Source organism: Rhamphochromis sp. 'chilingali' (assembly GCF_963969265.1).
Source record: "Rhamphochromis sp. 'chilingali' genome assembly, chromosome: 2".
Taxonomy (NCBI): Eukaryota; Metazoa; Chordata; class Actinopteri; order Cichliformes; family Cichlidae; genus Rhamphochromis; species Rhamphochromis sp. 'chilingali'.
In genome coordinates, this window is record NC_137930.1 from 56,673,281 (window position 1) to 56,684,371 (window position 11,091).

The window sequence follows — 11,091 nt, forward strand, 5'->3', positions numbered from 1 at the left end:
AAATAGTGAAAGGACGACCCATGACTGATAATAGAGGGAAAATAATTACATTTCAGTCATTTTCATAGGAGAAACAGACACTCATATGACACAAACATTGGAATTTTTGTTCCTCTCAAATTTCTCCCGCAGCCCATTGACCCATTTGAAAAAATGTATATAATGTATGAATGAATTATCTGTGAATGATGGTGAGACAGGTGTAATGGTGAAGATGCAAGGAATAGAGAAGGTGGATGAATATAAATACCTGTGGTCAGCCAGACAAAAAGCAATGGGTGATCTACAAAAGAGGTGGAGAACAGAGTGCAGGCAGCGTGGTGGAGTGGGTGGAGACAAGTGTCTGAGATGATTTGTGACACAAGGATGCAAGATTGAGAGGGAAGCTTTACAAAAATAGTATTGAGATCTGCCATGATGTATTGTATGGAAACAGTGGTATCCTTAAAAAGACAGAGGGCAGAGCTGGACGTGGCTGAGTTGAAGATGGTAAAATTCACTAGGAGTGACCAGGATGGGTAGGATTACAAATAATTCCATCAGAGGGACAGCTCAGGTTGAGTGGTTTGGAGACAAAGTCAGAGAGAGACAGCTGAGATGGCTTGGACATGTGTAGAGGAGGGATAGTGGATATATTTGACAATGGATGCTGAAGATGCCAGACAGGAGGAAAGGAGAACGACCATAGAGAATATTCATGGATGTGGTGGAGGAGGACATATAGAGGGTGTGTAGTGGTTCCCTTTTGGGACCAGATGAAGGAAAAAGAAGAAATCATCTGTGCTGTGACGTGGATCAAGTCAGAATTTTAAATACACAAGCGCAGTCTAAAACTTTATCTTAACTATAGTTAACCCTCAACATTTTTAATTTGACTACTTCTTTAATCCTCCTCTATATAGTTAAGGTGCAGAATCTACAAAGTACACACTTCTTTTTCGTGGCATGCAAAATAAACATAATGTAGTCTAATAACTTGCTGTCATTTCTCCTATTTAAGCATTAAATTCTGTTCATAGATGTGCAACTGAAAACCTTTAATGCTTTATTATTTTATATAAATATAGAAGCGAAATGTAAAAAGCTTCCGTTACCCTGCAAAGATCTAAAAATCATGTTAGCTCAAAGTAAATTATTTTGGTTTAGCCACATTTCTACATTGTGTATGACAATAATTACTAGCATGGCTCCAGAATTACCATACTATAGGACTGAGCTTGGCATCCAGTAAAACACTTTAAATGGTCCTTGGCATCTCCCACTCGTACAAGTTGACACGTAAAGATTTTCACACAGGAAACTTGTCATTTTTTATAGTTTATTGAAAAGCATTGCTTAGCCAGGCAAATGTGGGCAAAGATACCAAAAGTACTAACAAATTAAAAATATATATATATATATATTTTTTTTTTCAGAGCAAAAATATACACACTGAGATAGTCCTATCATTATACTGAGGACAGTCACTGCTGGGCACTGGTTTTGCATCCGATTGATTTTGTGCAAAAAACAAACAAACAAAATCTGTGACAAAGAAAAACTGTTAACGTTTCTGAAAACTACAAATATGTGCACACACAGGAAAGTAAAATTGTAATATCACGTACATAAAGCATAAACTGGTTAAAAGAATGCAGGGCGTGGCTTGGAAATTTGGCTGTCAGTGTGGGACACACAACTGATGTCTGCTACAGAAAGTCACACTGAGTTTCAACAATGCCAGGCATCTCTCTAGTCTTCCCACTCCATAGGCAAAAGCCAAGGATGTGGATAACCCTGGCTTTGTGGTTTCCTGGAAACTGTAGCAGTGGAATGACCATTATATTGTGTCATTGGCACGTCTTTCTCCAATGCTGTGGAAGTCTTTCTTTGATTCATCATGGCTTTAGTCAGGGAATGATTTAACTCAGTAGCCTCGTCTGTTGGCCGTCCCTGGAGAATATACCTGATGGTAGGGAGAGCTAAGTCTGATCTGCACTCTAGGTAGCTTTTTAGGTTAAGCTCAGGGAAAACTGCATCTCTAAGAGCCTGAACCATCTGATTCTCAGCATGGGACTGTTTGAGCTGGTGGGAAACTCTCTGCTCCAGTGAGACGTAGCTCAGTGTGTTTTCTGCTAGCCTGAGTTTTCCCACATGGCGGTTGGCCTGGCTTTTCTTCCCAAGGGATGGATTCAGCGTTTGTTGTTTGGATTTGGCCAGTCTCTCATTCTGCTGGGTTTTGAGGTCTTTCTTCTTGCCAGCATGGTGTTTCTCTGAGCCACTTGGTAGGAGCTTGTACAGGTCTTCATCAGCCAGGTCTCCTAAGTCGCCAACCAGTAGCTGCTGTATGATTTGCTTTCTTGTTAACGGAGATGTAACTGTAAGAGTACCATGCAGTCTTCTGCCTGCATCAGACACAGAGCCAATGTTGTTAAACATCCCCGCAAGCTGGATGCTCATTTGGACGATGATGGATCTTCAAGCCCACCATGCAACAGCGCTGCTCATAGCGATACAGTAAAAGCTCAAGCTGCTGTCTGCTAGCTAGCGCTTCTGAGAAGCTCATAGCATGGGATTTCACACTGCCATGTCACAGCACGTCTCATTAGGAAAGCATAGCTCTGCGTGGAAAGCTTTGAGGAAACCATGCACATTCATACCACACAATATGGACCTAAATACCATACATTGCGGTACACCAGGCAACCACATAAAAGTCAGGCTTTAGGGACAAATTTAAGGGCTGCAGATGTTTTCAGCATGTCAGAGGAGTGGTTAAATCAACATGTCTTAAAAGATGGCGTACTTCCAGACAAGCTCATCAAGCTCAATCAAATTTAAAAATGATCAGCATCAAATCTAAGCCACAAGCAGGTTACACCATACAAGCCAAAGCCAGCATGACAGCTGTAATCTCTGCAGCAGAATAAAAGCCCTCAATTCATTCAAATGTGTCTTTCAGCCTTTTTTTAAAGCAGCACAGCAGCCATGTCGCTTATGTGACCTTTTCACCCATGCTCAGGTAATAAAGCAAGCCATGTTTGTAGACCATACTTACGTTCTTTGAAAGATGCCAAGACGAGCCGATTGTCAACAGGTTGCGTTTTCCTGTAGTTGTTACTCAGCGACATAGAGGCTGAGTCCTGGGCATTCGAGGAGTAGAGCGTTGCTGCTAGGGTCAGAAACTAAATAAAGCACAGCAAGACAAAAGCAAGTTTAGCACAAAGGCTTTTCCACACCAATAAAGTTTAAAAGACGCCACACTGACACATCTTAAAAAATTTTTTGCAACTGCTTTCTTATTCTAATATTAAACCTGGTTAAAAGTCACTTCAGCTGCTGAAGCACCTGTTGGCGAGAAACTGTTATAGGATTCCTGAACACCGTCCACAGGACACTCGGATAGCACGGAGGAGTCGTCAGTGAGCCGTCGTAGCGATAATACTCATCCAAACGCGTAGGCAGCAAAGCTCTGATGTTGAAAGCAGGCACCTTCACTTTCTGATCTGACAGTCGGAATGACAAAACAGAAATCAGCTGTTGGGTGACATTAATGTAAAATCCATGACTGTCATATGAATGATTCACACCTCAAACTTAGATAAAGAATCACAAACACAGCTTATGTTTTGCATAGGCTTATGTTTACTCCACATTAGTACTTAGAAAAAACTAGTACTCAGGTCTTACCTCTGTATATAATACGATCTATGAACTTCAGAATGTGGTCAAAAGCTGGATTGAACATCCCAACCTTTATAGAAACACAAATAATGAAATAGTTAGGTCTACTTTACAGAAGAAAACAAAATTACAGAACATTATCCACAAGGTCTCACCTCAACCAGCACACCCAGCACAGCCAGGCCATCAGATTTGTCCACGGCGGTGGAAATATTGGGATACTTATCTGAATTGTAATGCACTACATGCAACTGTGAACAAAAAGAACAATATGTCAAGATCCTGTGGAGAAAAACACAAAACAAGAAGGTATTTTATGTAAATCACTCTCATTTTTATAACTCACGCCATCTGTGACATAGTACTAATAGCAGCGATTTGGTGGGGTCATGGAAAAAGTGACACATACACTGCCAGATTGTTATGTACACCACTGCATCACTGCAACAGCCCTGTGATAAACCTTAAAGTACCTTAAGACTACTACCCTGTGTTCAGACTATTACTTAGTTTCGGGCGAGCATGGAGGTTGGTATATCATGTCATTATAACGTCTCTGCTCTCCATGTTATCTCCTTTTTATTTAAATGACAACTGTTATTAGTGTACACTTATAATAGCTGTTCAATGCAGAGAGTAGATGTTAGTTGGATTGAACATAAGTGGAGGTATTCAGAAAGCATTGAATGCAATCTTCTGTGGAAGAAAATACCAAAAGAAAATATTTTACACCAGCTTTCAGAACGTTATTCTATATTCTGTACAACCCAAAGGCTTCTTAGCCCTTCTGACCAAATAGTTTTATTTACAGACTTTGCTCTGTCTTGAGAATTAAGGAAGACCTTTTCACCATTTCAGGAAAATGTTCAATTTCCCATCATGCCATGCCTCCAAAACAACATGTCATCAAGGAACTGTGGTTCTGGAGTCTGGAGAGACTTGAAAAGACGCATGTTTTCGAGATGTCCACACAGAAAATCAGGTCAAACCACAGCACCTTAAATGTGGCTGCACAGCAGCTGGAGCGTGGTCACATAAAATGAACACAGGTTGCAGTCGTTTCAGTCTGCCCACTGTAATCCAAATAATTCCAAATTATATACAACAGTATCCCATTTTCACCTACTTTACTTTAAACTTGACTTTCAAATCGTCTTCTTTACCTGAAGTGCCAAAGTAAATAAATGAAACTATTGTGTGAAACCTGTTTACAGGGCTTCACACGTTAAATAGCACAGACAGCCGCTCATTTAGCGAAGTGGTTTAAAACCACAGTATATAATAGCCTGGTACATACAATCCCCTAAAACCCTTTTGAGTAAGAGACTACATACCATCTAGCAATGAACATTCTGATACCGACCGATGTCTTTTTTCTGACTTTTAGAATATGCAACTAAATGCCAAATATGCTGATTTGATGATTGTAAACCAATGATTTATTTTGGTAAAAGAATCCTCTATGTTCTCTGTAATATTAGCAGTGAGGGTTTAGAGTTAAAGTTTTTATGCATATAATTTCAATTTACACTTGATTGCACATCGAAATAGGCAGCACGTAGAAGCAACACATTCGACAGATGGGTGTGAGCTACATATTTGCAGCAGTCTCAACAAACCACAACAGTGACATGCGAATGCTTTTCATATTTCATATTTAGCAACATCATCTTTGAAGGGTGTCAGTGGCTTCGATTCCCCTGCCAGTCAAATGTCACACGTTTCAGTCACAAAGTATTAATGCTTTGCTTGAAGCCAGAGTTGTCACTTCTAAGTACAGATAAGGGTAAAACTTATTTAAATAAGCAGACACAGATAATCATATCTTTAAATCCTGACAGAAGAAATATTGTGTGATGTTTAATAACCTCACTCCACTCTCTCATTTAAATATTATAACTTCTGTTTCAGTTCTGTTTACTTCAGTTTACTTTGTTAGTCCTCCTCATCCATATTAATTGAAGGTTGCTTTTCTCATTCAATTCAGTTCAATTCAATTTTATTTCTACAGCGCCAAATCACAACAACAGTCACCTCAAGGCGCTTTATATTCTAAGGTAGACTCTACAATAATCCCCACATTGACTATGGAAAGTCAGAGTCAGTGAGTCTCTGTGCTGGAATCATTCTAGGACTAAAGGTAGTCACCTACAAAGAAAAACATACTGTTTATTCATACATGCCAGAGGGATGAGGTGAGGTGAGGTGAGGTGAGGTGAGGCGAGAAGCTACCTCTCAACTGAGAGTGTTGAGCTGGCAGGAAGACCAGTAGCAAAGAAAAGGCAGAAGTGAATCAGTAGCTAAAAGTTGGTAGAGTCAAGGAGAAAGTGAGATAGGCTACTGCTTGGTCATGACTGATGAGAAAGCTGCATCTTAGTCATATCACTTGCAGTTGATATTAAGATGGTACAGCTTATCGCCTAACACCATTCATCCTAACAGGAAATGAATGAGTTGATGAACCAACCAGAACGAATATCTGACATGTACATGTAGAAAGTTGCAAAGATATTGAAATACTTTAGGACAACTACCTTGAATTTGTACTTAAGTGTAGCACTGTAGTGCACTACCATCTCTGAAAAGTGCAGTTTGCATTGTTTACCTCTGCAGCATACTGCTTACTGTTCACCGTATGCTCAGAACCTGCAGGCCGACTGGGGGAGCCCCAGTGGAAATGGAGTTGAGCCGCAGTGTATCGGTTACGTAGGCTGGAGATGGACATCGTGGGGGACAATGAAAGCTGCACTGTGAATCAAAGCAAATGAAAGCACACATCAACATAAAGAGTCATGACTGCACCAGTAAACACTGGGGCATCACAAAACATGAGCTTTATCTAAACTGAGGAAGTCAGCATGCCAAATCCCCAACCCCCCACCCTTCCCTATCCCCACTGTCTTGTTCTGTCATAGTGGTGTAGCTGCTTTTAAGACCATTTATAGCCGGGTGACGCAAAGTGCATTTCGCATGATCGTCAGTGCATGACGAATGCTTGCACATGAAAACGCTTTGTCAGCCCATTTGGAATACACGTCACACTGATGATGCCGCTCAGTTTGTGGTGTTGAGGCTCACCAGGTATGCACACATAAGCATTTCTGTGTTATTTGCATTCTGTGTGCAGAAAGCAGTTTTGTTATGCAGATATAACAGCAATGCATCCTTGCCAACATTCGGAAGGCATGACATGCATCCTCAGCTATACATGATTGTCACAAAAATTCCTAATGGAGCAGTTTGTACATGATGTTTGAGGGAACATGACAGAAGCGTATCTAACTAGTTTTGCAGCGCACAGTTTATTGCATAGTTTCACTTCACTTCGCTATGTTCTAAATAAATATTGCACATTAAATTTAAGCTGGTTTCCTTCATTAAGATGCGTCAGTCCAAGCAGAGGCGGATCAGATGAGTAGTCTTTGGTCATATTTTCCCAGGCAGTTAAGATAATAAGAGGTTGATTATAGAAAATTGTTGTGGCAAATGAAGAAAAAAGATCTGCCTATCATTTTCCTAAGTTTGGCCCAGAAAATAGGTCTCCACATTTATGTGTGGACATTTTAATGAATGCATAGACAAGCACATCACTTTGATTTGAAAAACTTTTAGATTTCAGGCCAAACAAAGCATGGCATACTTAAATATTTGCTTAGTTTGATACACACTGTCTTACTTGTGATGAGTGTAAGTACACATTACATCTTACATCGTATTGCACGTCTTACATATTCTTTGGATAACACTGTTGATGTATACTCACCAGAGTGTCCATTGTTTCCAAGAGTGAGCTGCTCATTTGGAGACAGGTTGTAGTTCTGAACCTCAATTGGACGTAAAGTGGGATCGAACCTTAGCAGATCTGACTTCAAGTCTATTGGTGACTGTAGCGCTCCACCACAATACGGATAATGCTGGGACCAGTGGTCCTGTCCTTGGGGTCCTGCAACAACATTAACATTATTACATTATGCAATTTTTGAATCTGAATTTACCTATCTGAATCTGAATACCTAGATTTCAATTTTAAAAGTGTGGATTCACCAGAAAACATTAGCATGGACATTTTTCAGAAACTAAACTGTTTAATGTTATCAGGCAAACATCTCACAGTGTGAGGCTAAACAGTGGGTGGCTCCAAAGAGGGCTAGAGTTTGTTTTAGTGTGTAATAAATGTTTTATCTTTGGTCCAAATGACTTATTATTATCTATAAACAAGATGGTGGGAGGAAGCCTACGACTCTGCTCATGCGCTTTTTTTGAAGCAGTGAGAAAAGAGAACCAGCCTGCTGCTTGCAGGCAGCGCCACGCAGTGAGAATGCCGTCTCTCTCCAAATGAGAGGTTTCTATAAAGTGCAAGACACCGAAAATGGCCACATTTACAATTGAGTCATATGGTTTACAAAGCGACCTCAGTTTTTTTTGTCAGGGGGTTAACTCTCAAAAATGTTTCCTCCAAGGCCACGAGGCACAGTGTGCTTTAAAATAATACAGAAATTGGGAAACAATTATTTTTTAAAAATGGACTGAGAAGAAAAACAGGAAGCTGTTGAATGTGCATTTTCATTGCGTGATGTTTTAAGTGTAAGCGTCTATGCACTGAGCTTTTCAAACAACAAGTCAGGCTAATAGTTTGGACTTCATCAAATTTGAAATGTCACATTTGTGACAAAATGGAAGAAGCTGTGCGTATGCTCTCATCTTGGCAGCACAATTGCTGCTAATTCATTATCTGTTTAGCATTCATCAAAAGATTCACCATTCACCATATGCCAGCTGACCATGGTTAAATATAAAAGATTGCCCCCAACCTCCCTCTCAGACAAATGTGGATTGACTGTATAAGACATGCCAGAAGTCGTCAACCAAAGTAGCAAAATCACTGAATACTTGTTTGATGAAAAGCTCCAAGTTCAATCTAGGCAAACCGTCTCTAACTAAGAAGAAAATTGTTCTTATTTTACTTTTTCTGTTACTCACTATTCATAACATTTGTGTTTTACTTTGATGCTGGGTGCCCTTTAATATAGGATGTTTAGTGGCCCTTGGTGGTCCCTAGGCAGTACTTGGTAGAACATAGATGACTGTGGGTAATTTCTACGTAAAAGAAATCTTAAAATAGAAGATTTTAACAAACTTTTCTAAGCAATCCTCTAAACATCACACTGGTAGCAGAGCAGGGCGAGAGGAATACAACAGACATTGTTAATCTCATTTATTTTATTCTCGTGCAAAGACTCATTGTATGTCCTTTGCCAGAGGGTGGAGTGTTGAGGTGGAGATAATTTATATGACTCAGCTGTAGCACCACCACCAACAGAAAGTGCTACCAGTAGACAGACTGCTGACTACTATAATGTGGAATTTAGTATTTAATCTATGTTATTCTATGTTATCTATTTTTGTATATTTATATATTGTGCATATTTCAGGATGAAGCACCAAGAAGCACTGTCACAGTGCACCGTACTGACATATAAGGTCAGTCATTATCCTAATTAAGAACAGATACATTCTAATCAAACTATATTAATCATGACTACAAATTACTGACCAGAGAAGTGGGTATTTTCTTATTCAGCCCAAAGGAACCAGAGGTAAAGAATCCCTCCACCGTTTGGGTAACTTTTAAAGGTAATAGAGGACTTGATCAATGATTTTTTTCCCCAAAGATTGCTTAAGATTTTTCCAGAAAACAAAAACAAAAAAAATGTCAAGACAGATTATATACATTTCCATTGCTTCACCTGCAAAGATTTTGCTTTAGCATTCAGACATTTTTTTTGCTGTAAAATAACGACGAGAGGTTTTAGTAAGAGTAGTTTATGTAAGAGATAGACATGATTCAAGAAGTCCCTCTCCATGAAGCTTAAGGCACCAGACAAAGGCAGCCAGCCACTTATGAAATGTTATAATTGTAGAGTCCGACTTTGTTCATCACAGACAAAAGTGGTGACTGTGCATGGTGTTTACCACACTGTCATCGCTTTTGTCTTCCTGTTTGACACTGTGACTTAAAACACTGATGAAGAGCCAAAAAGAAAATGCTTTATGTCAGTTCTTACTGGATAGGCAAAGCCAAAAAAAACAAAACCCCCCATCAACAACAACTTTATTATATCATATAAACTTTTTATATTTTATTTACCATATATATATTACAAATTGTGTGTGAAATATTGTCACACTTACCATCATATGTCCATTTGGCACCTAAACAAGACAGAAAGAAAGCACTTGTAGAACAAGAGTTTACGGTACATACAAATGGTAAAATTTCAAAGCCAACTTTTGATGAATTAAAAACGATCACGAATCAAACTACACACAAAAGAAACACAAAAGAAAAAGTAAAAAAGAAAAACTTCTTGATCTCCGTCACTAAGCATGCAGCTGGATTGAGACACCTGCTTTAAAGCATCATTTTCTACCCACACACACAGAAAATCTTAGCAATGCATGGTAAGATTTCTATGTATTTATTTCTTTACTGTAGGAGCGCTTACCATGCACTGCGCTGAATAAAGTCAGCTGAAGGGAAACGATGACAGTGCGAGTCAGAAAGTGCATCTTGATCGCCTCAGACCTCCCTCGCAGTCTGCTGTCAACCCGGTGCGGAGCAAGAGCTTGAAGCACCGAAGCCCCAGCCTTCAAACCGGCCGGCTTTTTATACTCATGCCGTCAGCTTCTCTGTAGCTTGCGCTGACGTCAGAGCAACAACATAACCAGCCTCCACAGTCATTTGGTCACGGTCCGGATTGTGACAGAAACGACCGCATATAAGTACAGTCAGTCATTTAGGTTACCGAGTCCGATGTACCAGCAGACAAAAGATACAGACCTACACACTCCAAACACACTCCTAACATCTGTATTTGCTAACAGTTTAAAAAAAAAAATACAACTACTAGACTGTAATCCCTAACAGTTGTTCTAGCTCATAACTAATAAGCTCATAACCAAAGATGGGCAGTAACGCGTTACATGTAACCCGTTACTGTAATCTGATTACTTTTTTCAGGTAACGAGTAAAGTAAGGGATTACTATTGCAAAAAGGGTAATTAGATTACCGTTACTTTCCCGTAGGAACGCTGCGTTACTGCGTTACTAAAACCGTGATTTTTTTTGCGAGAATGTCTCATGACAGTGACATAAGCCAGTGCAACGTTCGTGACAACAGCTGTGTGCAGATCAACAATGGATCATATATGGAGTGCAGAGAGAGTATGAGCGTGCAGCGTTTAAAGCGTGGAAGTACTGACCTTACTTTGAGTTTGATTCCGTAAAAAGTGACAAAAACATTAGTGTCCGCTGTGCGTGGGAAGAAAACTTCTTTTTACAGCGAAAAAACCCCTAAACTTCCAAACAAGCACCGACGACGTAATGGGAAACTCACAGAGAAACTCGCGGATTCTTCCACTGACTGC

General features: G+C 39.8%; 1 protein-coding gene across 1 annotated transcript; it reads right to left on the reverse strand.

The window, feature by feature from the left end:
- Nucleotides 1-1,553: 1,553 nt before the first annotated feature.
- ca12 (carbonic anhydrase XII) lies at nucleotides 1,554-10,301 on the reverse strand. The gene is made up of 9 exons (XM_080874861.1): nucleotides 10,170-10,301; nucleotides 9,856-9,876; nucleotides 7,427-7,606; nucleotides 6,269-6,411; nucleotides 3,819-3,914; nucleotides 3,670-3,733; nucleotides 3,328-3,485; nucleotides 3,038-3,164; nucleotides 1,554-2,384 (listed from the first exon to the last, which is right to left on the reverse strand). Exons 1-9 carry the CDS (start codon nucleotides 10,231-10,233, stop codon nucleotides 1,732-1,734), a joined length of 1,506 nt encoding a protein of 501 aa, XP_080730987.1. The 5' UTR covers nucleotides 10,234-10,301; the 3' UTR covers nucleotides 1,554-1,731.
- Between the last annotated feature and the right edge of the window lie 790 nt (nucleotides 10,302-11,091).